Source organism: Dryobates pubescens, chromosome 25 (assembly GCF_014839835.1).
Source record: "Dryobates pubescens isolate bDryPub1 chromosome 25, bDryPub1.pri, whole genome shotgun sequence".
NCBI classification, from domain to species: Eukaryota; Metazoa; Chordata; class Aves; order Piciformes; family Picidae; genus Dryobates; species Dryobates pubescens.
This window is the reverse complement of record NC_071636.1, coordinates 15,326,795-15,341,540: the sequence shown is the minus strand read 5'-3', so window position 1 is coordinate 15,341,540 and position 14,746 is coordinate 15,326,795. Positions and strand designations below refer to the sequence as shown.

At 46.5% G+C, this 14,746-nt stretch overlaps 1 protein-coding gene across 1 annotated transcript; it reads left to right on the top strand.

The window, feature by feature from the left end:
• The first annotated feature begins 6,704 nt into the window (after positions 1-6,704).
• On the top strand, positions 6,705-12,331 carry YWHAH (tyrosine 3-monooxygenase/tryptophan 5-monooxygenase activation protein eta). The gene is made up of 2 exons (XM_009911044.2): positions 6,705-7,089; positions 10,904-12,331. The coding sequence occupies exons 1-2, from the start codon at positions 7,003-7,005 to the stop codon at positions 11,558-11,560; spliced, it is 744 nt and encodes a 247-aa protein (XP_009909346.2). The 5' UTR covers positions 6,705-7,002; the 3' UTR covers positions 11,561-12,331.
• Positions 12,332-14,746: the final 2,415 nt, after the last annotated feature.

Sequence of the window (14,746 nt, the reverse complement as noted above, 5' to 3'; positions counted from 1 at the left end):
GCGGCGCCCCTTGGCGTCCCGCGCGCCGCCGGCGCTGAGGGTCGGGGGCGGCCGGGAGCGGGCACGGGAACGGCGGGGACGGCCCGAGCCGAGAGGCGCTGCTAGCCCTGCCGCGCTGCCCCAACCCGTTTGCTAGGCGTGTGCGCTGCGGCGGGCGGGACCTGCGGCTTCTCTGCGGCCTGTGGTTAAAAGAAAGCCAGACACTGGTGCGCCAGGAAAAGTGCAAGCAGCAAAATCCACCCTGCAGCTTGATAGGTTACCGTGTGAGACGCCAGCTAAGGTACTTCGATTCTCACCCCTAATGATCCCTCACATCACCGCTAGTGCTACGATTTAGCTACTCAGGGGTATGTAACACCTGCGGAGGAAAGCCAGAGTGTTTCCCTTTCCCTGCTGTTGGACGCATTGGAGGGAAGACGAATGATGCCTCTCTTCCCGTGAGACTCGTTTCAGTTCCTTTCACATATTTAGCACTGTTTCCTGCCAGGGAAGATGATCTAGATGAGATTAGCAGTACTTGTATGGAACCTGTGGGTTCGTGTCGTTCAAAACCGAGCAGGCTGTTGGCTAAGCGGACAGCCCGTGCTGGGCACTGCAGGTGTGTTGGTCTGGGGGTAACTGACCTTTGTTTCACAATTGGCCTCAGCGGCATCCGTGTCCCGAGGCCTTTTTAGTGGTTTAAACAGTTCAACAACACAGTTGTTTTGATTTTTATTAAAAAGAAGAGGCTGAGTTTACCAGAATGTCTAAAGAGTGCTAGGACAACAAATCTCTTTTTTAATCAAGCCTAGAATATGAAAAAGGCTTTGCAGTTAAAGCAGAATTAAAGCTTTCTCTCTTATACTTCACTTGATGAATTTCAGTTCCAAATTTGGCACAGTTTTTCTCTGGAGGACAATGGAATTTTCTAGGTCATTTCCCAGATGAAATATCTTCTGGAAACTTTTGCTAGATGATTTGAAGCTTGATATATGAAGTCCAGCAAATTAGAAGTATTTCTTTTTAGGAGATGTCAAGTGGCTGAAGTACAATATGTTCTGGCCCACTAGCATCTTTGCCCTGTGTCACCTGGATATGGAATCTGCACAAAACACTTTCAGGGAGCTAATTGCATTTGGACAAGAATTTGTGAGCTGTGCATGCAGGTGATCTCACAGGACTCAACTATGCTGTTACATGTAGCTGAGAGAGTTCAGAGCTGCTGCTTCCACATTGGAGAGCTAGAGCAGATGGGCTGTACAGCCATGCAGTAGACGAAGAGATCAAGTGAATCTCTGCTGAATACCAGTGGTGCTTAGCATTTGGCCTTCTCTGCCTGTGCTGCTGGGTGGAGTTTGGACAGCATAGTGGAGTTCTTTGTATTTTATTCATATTGGGCTAGCATTTGAGTTAAATTTGTGTCTTTGTTCTCATTTCTTAGATGTGATTTGTATCCTCATCGTCATGTTCTGGTTTCCCTGTCCTACCATATGTAGCAATCTCTGGATGTGTTTATGTTGTTCTTCTTTGGAGCTGTAATTAGAAGCGCTCTGAGCACGTGGCTGACCTGCCCTGAGCTGAATGTGCTGTACCTGCTGTTGTCATTCCTCCTCCTCAGCATGGCATGGCCTGTCAAAGGAAGGAGCTTGCCCTAGATAGAAGAACAAAAGCCATTTTTAACCTGAACATTCATACAAGAGCCCAAACCCTGGTACTTAAATGTGTGAATTGATCACAGAAAGGGGATGGAAATCTAGGAGCACATTTGTAAGTTGTTCCTTGGCTGTCCCTGAAGTGAGAAGGACACTTTTCCACTAGGCAGGCATCTGCTTTTCCCAGCACTCCTCTTGGCAGTTCAATGGACAGGCCTACGACCAGCAGGGTCAGAGACTGAGCTGTTGCTTACAAGTAGTTGTAAGCGTGGCACACAAATGTGCATGGCAACTGCTGGTGAAAAACTTACTTGAGCTACTCTGCTCCAGTGCTGGTGAGGATTCATGATATGAGAAGCAGCTTTTCTTGTTCTCAGTCCCATTGACAGTCCACTTACTATGGCTGTTACTGAAGGGCACCTCTGAGGCCCACTCAGGATGAATGCCTGGAGACACAACCTCAAGGTTGGTATTTTCAGGCAGTCTCTGTTCTGGGTGCCTGGCTCAACTTGCTTGGGGCCTCATGTTCAGAGGAAATGAGCTTTTACACAGCAACTCAAGTAAGGCACCCAGAGAAAGAGGCCACTTCTGACAAGGTTGGCAAAGGTATTTTGTTTTATCTCTGCACTTCATTAATTTTACCCCCAATCTTTCATGACATGTTCTACAGTGGAAGGGCATTGTTTCGGATCAGTCATTTTCAATGGGGTTTCATCCAGTTGTAAGTCAAACTAATCCACTCTGGTAAAATGTGAAGAGCACTAAAAATTCATTTGTTAAGAAAGATCTGGGCTTATTTTTCAAATGTGGCTGCTGATGCTGAGTCCTTAATTGTGCATGCCCAGCATAAGGTATCTTCAGGGTGGTTCCAGAAATGCTGGACATCTAAATTCTGATCTTATCTGTAGGCTCGGCGCCTCTGAAAACACAGGGATTTAATAGAAATTAGGTGTGTGTGTGGGGGTTGGTGTTTGTTTACTTTAGTATTTACTGAAAAGAAGTTGAGTGGGTTTTGCTTTTGCATGTGGAGGTTTTTTCCAGTGTGGTGCTGTGGTGACAGCTGCTGATAAGCAGGCTTTTTCATGTTTTCCTGTTTATGCTTCTGAGTTCTGGTTACTTTGATTACATAAAGAATAAAACCACATTCTGGACAGATATTGTGGTCTGAAGCAGATTGTAAAGAGTTAAAGCTTTCAGTTAGCTACTCTGTTCCTGCCACTTAAAGAAACCCCCACAACTGAGCGTGCTTCACAGCCTCCTATGCATATCCCTGAATCATTCTGACAATTACAAACTCTGCCATCTCTTTTATTCAGACACAGTGCTTATTCTTCGCTGGACTCTGAACAGAGCAAGTGCTTGAAAACTGCACGTTTTGCCAGAGAATTCTGAGGATCTGTCAATTGAAGTCTGCACAGGGGTTGGGGCATGCAAAGGCTGCTGTGTGTGAATGCTGTGGTGTATTCTATGGGGATCCCAAGTGGGTGTCAGTGTACAGAGCTAACCTTTCCCATGGAGAGCCTTGCAGGGCTTGCACACATGGCTGCCTGTTTGGTTTAGAGATCCTCCTATGATGGTGCACTGATACCCACAGCATGAACCCTGCTGCTGCTGAGCAATCAGCACTGCAGGCTTTCTCCCTTCGTTCTAGGTTTTACCTCCCAGTTGTGAGGGAGGTTCTGTGAGGATGATTCGAGATTCATTGAAATATGACAGATAGTGGAATATTTTCACATACACTGTGACAGCCTAGAGGGTTCCATTGGTCATTAAACTGTGGTGTATGGTTTAGCTAGAAATATATTGTTACAATTACAGTCCCTTGTGGTTGGGGGAAGAATCATCACACTTTAGCTACACCCACTCCTATCTCATGCTCTGATCTTGTCATTGGTTACACCTTTCCTCCCTGATGCTCACTTACTTCACTTTACTGGGGGGATGTGCTGCCAGGATTCTAACAATAAAACTTGCAGACTGTCCTAAGCCTGTGAAAGAATCTCTCCTCTGAGCATCATGCCTCACATGAGTGCCAGTCACCGTGTTTCCAAGATCAGAAGATGCCCACAGACTCTCCAGCTCTCCTTCTCTGCCTTACTCATCTCTACTTCCTCTGCTGGGATGTGGAAGCTGGTTAACCTCCTCCACCCACTGGTAGTTGCTTCTGTTCGCTCAGTTTTTCTGTCTTGTCCCCAGGACTTCTACCATTTAGCAGTTCCCCAAATAAAACATTTCCTTGCTGCATGGAAGAGAGGGAAGATTGTTTGCTGGAGAGGTGAGGAAGATGTTAGTGACAGGGGCTTTGTAGCGGCAGGACAGGCAAAAAGGAGGAGGCTTTCTGCCGGGGAGAATGGCTGGGAATGGCGTGGAGTAGTTCCCTGTTGTGTTTCCCTTTCTAGCTCTGTCCCCTCAGCTAAACATTAGCACCAGGAGACACCCTGTGAGGCTGCGTTGGTGTCCCCGCTGTCCCCGTGTGAAGCCGAGTAGTGAAGTCGAATGGCATTTCGGCATGGAGCTATTTGTGGAACATCGGTGCTGTGCAACAATCCGATGGGCCTGTGGAGCAGAGCCACTGCCTTAGGTCATGGTGCAATTTTCAGTACTACAAGTTTCTCCGTCTACAAATTCTTGCTGGGTGTGGTCACTTTGCCAACAGCTCCCAGTCCTGCCTCATGCGAGCGGCCGCTCTGGGCTTCTGCCGGAGCTGTGCTGGGAAGCGCGGAGCTCGGTAGCGTCATGTTCGGTGCCTGGCAGCCCGGCGCCGCAGGAGAGCCCCAGGCACGCAGCGCTTTGCGCCCCGTGCAGCACTCCGGCAAAAGGGCTGCTGGCATTTACAGATCCTTGTTTTTAAGACATTTTAACATGGCTTTTAAGTGTTGCAGCAAATTAAAACTCCTTGCGTGAGCTCTAAGGTGTTCTCCTTTGTACCTCTCTTGTTCCGTGGAGCCACTGCTAAGGCTGCAAATCTAGAGCACTAGGCAGAGCACAGATAGAATATCGGTACCCGCCCGACCTTATCTGTGTGAGCTGCAGTTTCTTCACTTTCTTTAGGTTACAGGCAGACTGCAGAAATGCTGCATGCATGGTTGCTTTAGTCCTTTTTCTTAGAACCCTTGGATATAATTATTTTTTTTAGGATCAGGGAGGTTGCTATCATCTCCTGGATTCAGGGCTAAGAATTTTTGAGATGCTTTAGGCTGAGAAATTCAAGTCTCCATTACACAGAGGCTTCAATCAAAAACCCGAAAAGCATTTAATGGGAATGGGTTTTGTGCATGTATAGATTTATCCACGTGTATTTGGCAGATCAATGCAGATTGTCTGGTTCAGTGGGTGAATAACTGGTTTTGAAAGTATTTTGTAATCTCTTTCCCTCGGGAGTCTGAAACTGCTGCACGAGACCAGAAAGCTTCTGCTAGACCCTACAGATTTTCAGAACAGTTGGAACATTGCAGACTGACTAATCTCTAATAAGAAGTTACTACAACTGCAGGGTTTCCACACTGGAGAAGTATCCTGGGAATTCTGGATTAGCCCATCTCTCACTGTTCTTGCCTAAGTGTTAGATACATTAAAATCTGGACTCGTCCCTTTTCCAGAACATGGTCTTGCTGCCCGTAAAGGAAGCTTCATCCTCGGGTACAATCAGTGCAAATTTTGCACTAGTGATGGTGATGGATTAGAGTGATACTTGGGATCTGTGCTGTTAAGGCTGTGTCACTGCCTTCTCCTGGAAACGGGGGGAAAAAAAAATCCAGCTAGGAGAGAGAGGCGCAGTTCAGCTTGCGGTGTGTAGGTACAGCTGTGTGCTTCACAGCACTGCACCGAGCTTTCCTGAATGTTCCAGCAATCCCTTTGTAACTTTCTGTGTGACATTTTTATCTGTCATGCTTTATTACATGTAACTGTTGTCATCTTTATCATTTATGTCCTGTTGAAAAAAACAGTATTCATCTATTCCCTTTTGAAACTAACTGCAGTGTTTGTTTTAAATGACATCGGTGCTTAACAAATGCCAGCGTTAAAGAGTTGAGGCTAAAAACTCCTGGCTGACACAATAGACTGGAAAAAGCGTGTCGTGAGTGAGACCAGCGTGCTCCCTGTGTGCCCAATGCGTTTTCTGTCCTCTCCCTTGGTGGGGAGGACAGACGTGGAATTGGTGTAGGTGCTGTTGCCCACGTCAGTGATGCTGACTTGGCTGAGGGTAGGCACAGCTTTCACTGAGGCGCAGAGCAGCTCCCTGTGTGCAGTGAGGTTCAAATGCTGTTTGTGGGATAGACAAACAATGTTAACCTGTGGCATCAGAGGAAGAAGGTGGCTGCTGGCATTTCTGCTGCCAGCGGCAGCAGCTCTGTCACTTGTGCAGTGTGATTTGTATGTAGGGCAGGTACTCACTCTATTAATGAAAGAGGAGCTCGACTGCCACATGTTGAAACACGCAGGAAGATTGCAGTTAGTTGCCTCGCTCAGGCAAAGCAGCAGACTCGGTCCGCATCCGTCACCCCCATCCCCGGGCCCTTTTGGAGCAGCTGGGACCCGGGACGCGTGTTTCCCGCCGCTGCAGCAGATGGGTGCACAGGCTGCAGCCGGGCCAAGGCCCGCGGCAGCACAAAGCCGTCATGGCGCAGAGGCGGCGGCCGGACACGTGAAAACGGCGCGCCGCTCCACACAGGGCACGGCCCCAGCGGCAGCCGCGCTCCGCCGCTTTCCCGGGCGGGGCGCGGCCAGAGCTCCGCGGTGGCAGCCTCGCACTATGTCATCGGCCGCAGACAGGGCAGGGGAGAGGAGGGGAGACGGCGGCCGATTACCGAGTACCACCCGCGTGTCGCGTCCGGCGGAGCGGCCCCGGCCGGGCTCTGCAGTGCCCGCGCCCACCGCCCACCTCCACCTTTGCAGCAGTAAAATGCAGCAGAGACAGCGCGCAGGCGCCCGCCCGCGCCGGCGCCCCGCCATGGCTATTTATAGCAAGTGACGTCACCTACAAATAGAGCGCGGGGGCGCGGCGCCCCCGCCCCTCCCCTGCAGTCCCCGCGGCTCCGCCCCCCCGTTGCCTTCCCCGCGCGCAGGCGCAAGCGGCGACAGCAGCGCGAGGCTCCGAGCCGGGCGCAGAGGCGCGAGCTGCTCACGCCGCCGAGGGGACGCAGCGAGCGCGCGCGGCTCCCGCCTTGCCGCGGTCCCTCAGCGCGAGGCGCACAACCGTCGCCTCGCGAGCGCAGGCTGAGGCGAGCCGAGCCGGTCTGAGGCAGCGGCTCCTCCGGGTTCCCTTCTCGCACCGCCGGCGCGTTTCGAGGAGCACATCCCAGGCCCCCCGTTTCGTCTGTCTCCGAGGGGCGCAGAGTGCCCAAGCCCAGCAGCCACCACGGAAGCGGCTATGGGGGACAGAGAGCAGCTGCTTCAGCGAGCCCGCCTGGCCGAGCAGGCGGAGAGATACGACGACATGGCCTCGGCCATGAAGTCGGTGAGTGGGGCTGGTAGCGTTGTGGCTGTGGGTCATAGCCGGGGAGGAGTGTGTAGGTGGGTAGTGGCGGGGGAGGGAAAGGAAGTCCGGGCTGGTGCGAGGCGGAGCTGGGTCCTGAGTAGGATGCGAGCCGCCAGGTCCCACCCGTGGCGGTGAAGAAAGGAGAGGGCGGTAGCAGGAACCAGACCAGCGCGCCGGGACCGCGCCGGCGTGTGGGGCGGTGCCCGCTCTCGTCTGCCTTGGAGGGAGATGAGACAGACGGCGGTCGGTCCCGAATGAACCTAAATATCTCTTTATTTTTGTTTTTTTTTCTTCTCTTTTCTTTTAATTCTCTCGCAACGACTCTCTTGCAGCCCTCCTGCTCCCTCGGCCGTCCCTGCCCTGGGGGTGTGGCTGTCCCTATGCCCTCCTCTCGCCTCTCCCGCACCCCGCCAATCCGACGCGTAGGGCAGTGGTTTGAATACTGCCCGCCTCCGCTCCCCGCGGCGGGAACGCGGCGGCTCTTTATCTGATTCCTGCTCAAGACAGGGTCCAGACTCGCGCACACGCCCCTGCCGTCTTCCCGCGGGGGGTGTGATGGGTTTGACCTTGGGGTGCGTCTCCCCTTCCTGGGGAGTCTGGGACACGAAGCGCGGAGGGGGGATGGCCGCTGCGCGGTGGGTGTCTGGGGAAACCACGCACAGCAGGAGGAGCCCCTTCCTTTTCTGGAGGTTTCTTTTGCCTCACGATAGAGGCACGAATAGAGATCTCGCCCACAGAATCAGCGCTGTGACTTGAAGATAGTAGTTGCATCCGGGTATAGCAGCTCTCCAGTGCACAGAGAGCGTTTCTCATGCTTTAACGTTGCCATTTTGTCTCCTCTGTGTAAGGTAACAATTTCCCAGTGCATTCCGTACACAGCTGAATACTCGGGTGTTTAAACAGTAAGTTACAATTGCAACTCGGCTCCTTTCAGACCAAGCAGTGAACATTATTTGTAATGACATATCTGTACTGATAAAAAATAAAATTGCAGAATGATCAAACTTCCATCATGTCTAGTCCTTTTTAAAAAAAAATAAATCTATCATCTGAATGTTCAGGGAAACATTAATGATGGTAAATGCTTTGCAGTGCCTTTGCTGTATCTGATTACATTTGGTTTGTTCTTGCTGATCTGGCCTTTGTGAGCCCCAAAGGCCACAAGAGGGATGAAGTTTCCCTTGAGAGTACTGCTGCTGAAGAACTCGAGATGATTTTAGTTTGAAAAAGCAGCTTCAAATGGAGCACACAGTTTGTAAGAATCAGTCTGTTTAGAGGCAGTGATGTATGTCACCTCCCTTTAAAAAGATACTTTGCTGCTCTTACTCACTTTTGCTATTGAGTCATCATAAATACTATGACCAATCTAATCCTAAGTAGCAGTACTTGAGTATCTCAGTATCAAAGGCTCTAGGTAGTAAAACAAGCTGTATTTTAATGATATCACTACAAGTGTTGATGCCTATAATGTAGGCAACGGCTGCTTCTCTCGAGTGTTTCAGTTGCTAATTCTAACATGAAACAGCAACCACTAAAATCCACTGCTGCTCTAGAAGACTGCCTCTAGCTGTAGTTAGTAGCTATCTTTTTATTTTTCCAAATATCATTCCTCTAACAGTGCATGTATGGCTCTGAACATGAGAGAAACAGAACACAGTTGCTGTACTTCAGGAAAGAAGTAAATAAGTTGCATATGACCACATGTATGTCCTCTTAGTTTTAAAAACTAATTACTGTGTAATTTTCACCTTGAATCACAGTACTCTTATGTAATGCTACTTTTGCTTTCAGGTAAGTTGTATAATGATGAGCCTCTGTAATTGGGAGCTTGAGAGTGCTTTTTAAGAGAGCTGTGTCTTGAGCATTTATGGAGCATTGCTTACAGATACCTGACTGTAAAGAAATGCCAAGGCAACTTCTTACCCATATAGAATAATACTCAAATATTCTGTGCTCCAGACACATTGTACTTCTGTCAACAGGAAATCAGTCTCAGATGTCTATTCTCAGTGCAGGATATCTTGATTTGAAGGGTCTTCTTTAAAAAAAAGGCAATGTAATCTGAGTGTAAGGTATCTAAGTATTTTTTAAAGGTGCTATATGAAAGTAGTGTGCTTCCAGTTGTGAAGAGAAATCAGAACGATTTCGGTTGTTGATATCCCCACACATTTGCAATAAGCAGTATAGCTGACAGCCTTGCAGTTCCTCCTAAACCACAAAGCAGTAGTGACAGCGTATTTGCATGGGTTTTGAGACTGCCACTGAAGGAAGAAAAACGTCTAAGACTGCCATTTCTGGTGTCACTATAAAGCTGGAGAAACACAGTCTTACCAGGCCCTTCTTTTAAAGAAAATGAGTTGTTTAAATAAGGATGCTACTGCTCAATAATAGAATATTTTGTTGGTTAAACTTAATTTTCTTGGGGAGAATTTTGGTATTTTGGCTTATAAAATGTAGGCAGGAGAGGAAAATGAAACTTTCTCTTAGTTTGCTGCTCTAAATTAATGAGTTTAGTATTCTTTTTTTTTCCCCCTGAAAATACTAGAAATTAGACAATTTGTAGATGTGCTGTTACTAAATGGCATTCTTCCAAGGGGTGTGGTATTCTCCGCATTAAATGCTGCTGCAGGACTCCAGCTGTTGGCAGTGACCCTACATGGTAGGTAAAAAGCTACCTCTCCACATTCCAGAGAAAGATGTACTGCTAGTGTGTTACAGGGTCTGACCTGATGGAACAAATGCTTGAGCATCTTGAGAGCACAGGACAGAGTGGCTTTGGGTTTAGATCATCCAGAAATAAACATTTTAGTTGTATAAACCTTTAGTATTTCAGAGGGTATTCATCCTATTATGTAGTACTCAGGACCTCAATTAATGTATAGTGCTTCCCTAGTATAGCTACACGGTAGAGAGTCCTTTACACTACAAAGCTGGGGAGATCCAAATTATGTGAGATGTGTAATTTTGAAATCCATTGCATATGAAATACTACTCCTTGTGAATTTCAGTCTTGGAATGATTCAGGTTTTTAATCAAAAGTTTGAGGTTCCAGTTCAATTTATAGGCTTTTCTGTACATATAAATGGATTTAGAAGTTTGGAGTGTTCCCTTTTTTTAGTGTAATATCGCTGAGTTTTCCTTATGTTTTTTTTCTGTTCTATTTCTATGCAGTTTCTTTCAAGTTTTGTCATTTAAATTTGCCTGCAGGTAGCAGGAATCAGGGTAACTTTTGTATTACTACATTGTGTAAGTACTCACTACCTGAGTGATAGATACAATGAAAACACTAATTCCATTTGTACTACGCAGAGCTTAATCATAATGACTGCAGAGCTTCTGTCTCTGCTGTTGATGAAAGAATGTATCGGGGGGAAAAATTACAAGAGCTGCACCAGTTTCCATTGTCTGTGCTGTGTTCCAGAGTCATAGAGCTGGTATTCTGGGTACATTTAAATTCATCACTAAGAGTGTAGTCTGAATATTTATAGCAGACTTTGTAAAAAAACTGAGCTTTCTTTCTGTCAGTGCTTCTACATGACACAAGCATGACTCACTTCTGTTTGGTGAATGTGGTTTGCAAAGGCTTCTTGAATACCTGTTCTACTGCAACAGAATTGTGGGGATTTTGCTCTTCAAGTGTTGACTGCAGAAATAGTTTTAAACTTTGAACGTTGCAGATTGACTCCTGTCTGGAAAAAACTGGGATGTAGAAGGAGTTGTGAATTTTGCACTTAATGACAGAAATACTGGAAGAAATTTGCACCCTCTTTAAATTTGATCTCTGTATTTTCAGGTAACTGAGCTGAATGAGCCTCTCTCAAATGAGGATAGAAACCTGCTGTCTGTAGCCTACAAGAATGTAGTAGGAGCAAGACGATCTTCCTGGCGTGTCATCAGCAGCATAGAGCAGAAGACTATGGCAGATGGGAATGAGAAGAAGCTGGAGAAGGTTAAAGCCTATAGGGAGAAGATAGAAAAGGAGCTCGAGACAGTCTGCAATGATGTTTTGGCTCTCCTAGATAAATACTTGATCAAGAACTGCAATGACTTCCAGTATGAGAGCAAGGTCTTTTATCTGAAAATGAAGGGGGATTACTACCGCTATTTGGCAGAAGTTGCTGCTGGAGAGAAGAAGAACAGTGTTGTGGAAGCCTCAGAAGCTGCCTATAAAGAGGCTTTTGAGATCAGCAAAGAGCACATGCAGCCCACTCACCCAATTAGGCTTGGGCTGGCACTCAATTTCTCAGTGTTCTACTATGAAATCCAGAATGCTCCTGAGCAGGCCTGCCTTTTAGCCAAACAAGCCTTCGATGATGCCATAGCAGAGCTGGACACACTAAATGAGGATTCCTACAAGGACTCCACTCTCATCATGCAGTTACTTCGAGATAACCTCACTCTGTGGACAAGTGATCAGCAAGATGAAGAAGCAGGAGAGGGCAATAATTAAAAAGCTTTCCTCTGATCCCTCTTTCATCCACTCACCATCCCCATCATCACCAACATTTCCTTGCCACAGTCACACTAAATATCTAGTGCTAAGCATATCTGTATTGTACAGCTGTTGAGATCTGCTGTCCTCTTTATCAAGAAGCAGTTTCAGATCAGTCTTCATGGGCGTTGATAGATTGGTTGCTTCATTGGCTGTATTTATCTTAGTTGCACTTGAGCAGTGCAGAAAGATGCATAGTAAATGAGGCATTTTTAGTTTGCCTGTTGATTGGAAAATATGGGAAAGAACAGTGGCAAGCAATTGAAGAGAGGTTCCAGTTGATTTTTTTTCCACTTGAGCCGTGACAGTTCTGTTGAGCAGTACAGTTTGTGCATGCAAAGTAAATTAGCCACCCCAAATTTTTTTTCAGTCAATGGAAACACTTAAGTTGATGTGAAATGACAGCTCTGTTCATCAGTTTACAATAAACTGTTTGAAATGTGAGGTTTCAGTAGCAATTTGGGTTTTTTTGCCTCTAACTTATGTGCACAGTTTCTTTCAATGCAGTGCATCTACCTAAGAGTTTTGATACTTGTAACCTTCTGCAGTTGTTTTGAAGTTCCATGGATTTATTTTTTGTAAACTCTTTGGCTGTTTTGTTGTCTGTGTATTCTGACAACACTATGTCAATATTAGCCCATGTTAAGATGGATGACTGAGATGCCAGACTTCTAAATTAAATGTTTTGGAATTAAATGAATAAAATAAACCGCTGCTTCGGGGATGTTATCTCTACGTAAGGTGTCCTGTCTTTTGTTCAGAGCAGAGACTGAGTCACCTAACACATCACTGATGGGTTAAGAGTCTAATGAGTTGTGTTACACGCTAAACAGACCCAGAACAAAACAAACCTAAACCCCAAAATGCCAACAGCCATCTACAATGTGATGCTTCTCACCTGTGTGAATTGCAGTTACCTGCTTCCAACAGAAGCAGTATTTGTTCTTAATGCCTCTTTATTTTAGCCAGCTGAAGTGCAGTCCCCAAGCTGATGTGCTTTTGTTCTTTTTTTCTCCCTAGAGTTAGTGCTCTGTGTGTGTGTATTGCTTCTGTGCACACTTCTGTAGTGGTGCATTACACAAGCAGGAAAAGCTAGCTGTTATGTTTTGCTGTATCCAGACTGCTACTGGCACCTGAGATAGCTCAACAGTCATGTAAGTTCTCACTTATCTAAATGTTTTTCTTTGATTTGGGCAATAAATATTACTAGTCTGAATACCCTTGACAATTATGTGCACATTTTAAAAGCAGCAGCAGTGGTTACTGTGAAGTAGCTGGAGAATTAGATTATCTTTTTTTTTAGTGGTAGATTTGTGTATATTTATATGTTGTATGATCTTCTAGCTAATTCAAGCTGTTATACCAGTAAGTTGGGGACAACTGTAAGACTAATGCAAAGTCTGAAATGGGTTAAAATACAGATCCTTGAGGTTGTGCTGTTGTATATTCCTCAGGTGCTTGACCTAAAGCAGTTTGAAGTGTGTACTTCACATAAATTATTACTGGCTGCTGGGGCCTATTCTGCATGACACTTTTTCTTACTGGCTCCTGTCTCATTAAGTAGTCTACAAGTCCCTGTATTCAGTTCCTTTTTTTGCAAGTAAACCTTGCAGGAATCTTCTGGTCTCTAAAAGCCATTTGGGTTTTACCTGTCTCCCAGACTTAGTCATTCCTCTCAGATTTGCTGACCTACCCTGTGGGACCAAAGTAAAGCTTGGCACTAGGGCTGCCTCTTTATGTTGAAACATTCTGGCTGGTTAATAATATTACTGGCAATCACTAGGTTTATTTTCTTCTTGTTTATAGAAGTATCACAATCTGTTAATTCAAAACTAAAGAATCTGTTCTCATTTGAGTTCTGCCTTGTGGAGATCCTTTGCCACAGAACCACCAGTGTTATGTAGTCCGCGAGGGAGTCAGCAGGTCTCTGACATCTCTGGATTAGGCAGTGGAAAAGCAGTTACTGACACAGTGCTTAAGAGCCAAATGGAGAGCGAAGGCATTCTGTAGAATGATGCTGTTCCTGAGTGCTTTCATAATTCCTGGAGGTAAAGTTTCTAAATACCAGGTGGTGGTGGTGGTGATTTGTGCTGCCTTTCATCTGGGTACCTCTCTGCTGGCTATCAGAAAGTAAGAAATGGTATTTTGAAATGGCTCACAGACTAAGCTGCTGGCAGGGTGGGGTCCCTTCTCCCTGCGGTATAGCTTCAAGTATCAATGGGTTAGAAGGTAGCTGCCTAGTAGGAAACAGTAGCTGCAGTTCCTTCACTGCCTCTTGAGGAATCCTTGTCATGTCACACATCCTCTGTTTGACTGGTGGCATTCTGACAGTTTGTGAGGGTAGAGGCCCTCAGTGATCCTGGAGGGGATGGAATAGGAGGAGTGCTAATTGGGAGGTGTTGGATACTGGACTTGGCATGCTTGCTGTCTGAAGGTGAGTGGTTCTTCAAAACCAGCTAGACTTTGCACCAGCTAGCAGGATCTAAGAGCCTGAGTAGATGTGGTTGGAGAGTAGCAGCTGCCTTTCCAGAGTTCCATATCTTGTGCTAAGATCTTTTGAAGAAGGATTTCAAAGAGCTGGGAATAGGAGCTTCCTAATTGAATGTCCTGACACAAAGCTCAGCAAAGTGCCAACAAATATCACAGTAAACTGTCAAATGTAGGCAACTTACTGTTAGGTGCTCCTGGCAAAGTAGCATTTGGACAACAAAGATTCTCTCATATTTCTAGACTAGGTTCCTCTGAAACATGCAAGAGTGGAAATTCATCATCAGGAACAGCTGGCAGGTTGCTTTCCTGTGTGTAGCACCAGGTGTTGTGTTGGACCACCTGTGGATTCAAGATTATTCAAGCTACAGTCTCAGGCTGCCTGAGTGATGTCTGAGTTCTTTGGAGGGTGATGAACCTAGAGGCAGGTAAGTGAAATCAATGCCTTTATCCAGGGAACTGTGCACAGGGTCACAGTCCCAGAAGTTCTGGCTTCATAACAACTAAGACTGGTGACTGTACTTGGGTGTGTCTGTATTTTTTGTCCTGGGTTAATCCAGTCTGCTCTCACAGGCCCCTGTCCCCAGCACAGAAGGGAGAGTAACAGACAAGTCAAGTCTGGGTTGAGATAAAGAGTTTGCTTGGCAGTGCTGCAAT

Bases quoted from the DNA above. Each gene is read 5' to 3' on its own strand.
- YWHAH (XM_009911044.2), top strand. From the start codon at position 7,003: ATGGGGGACAGAGAGCAGCTGCTTCAGCGAGCCCGCCTGGCCGAGCAG. The intron at 7,090-10,903 runs GTGAGTGGGGCT...CTGTATTTTCAG, and splicing joins TGGCCTCGGCCATGAAGTCG to GTAACTGAGCTGAATGAGCC.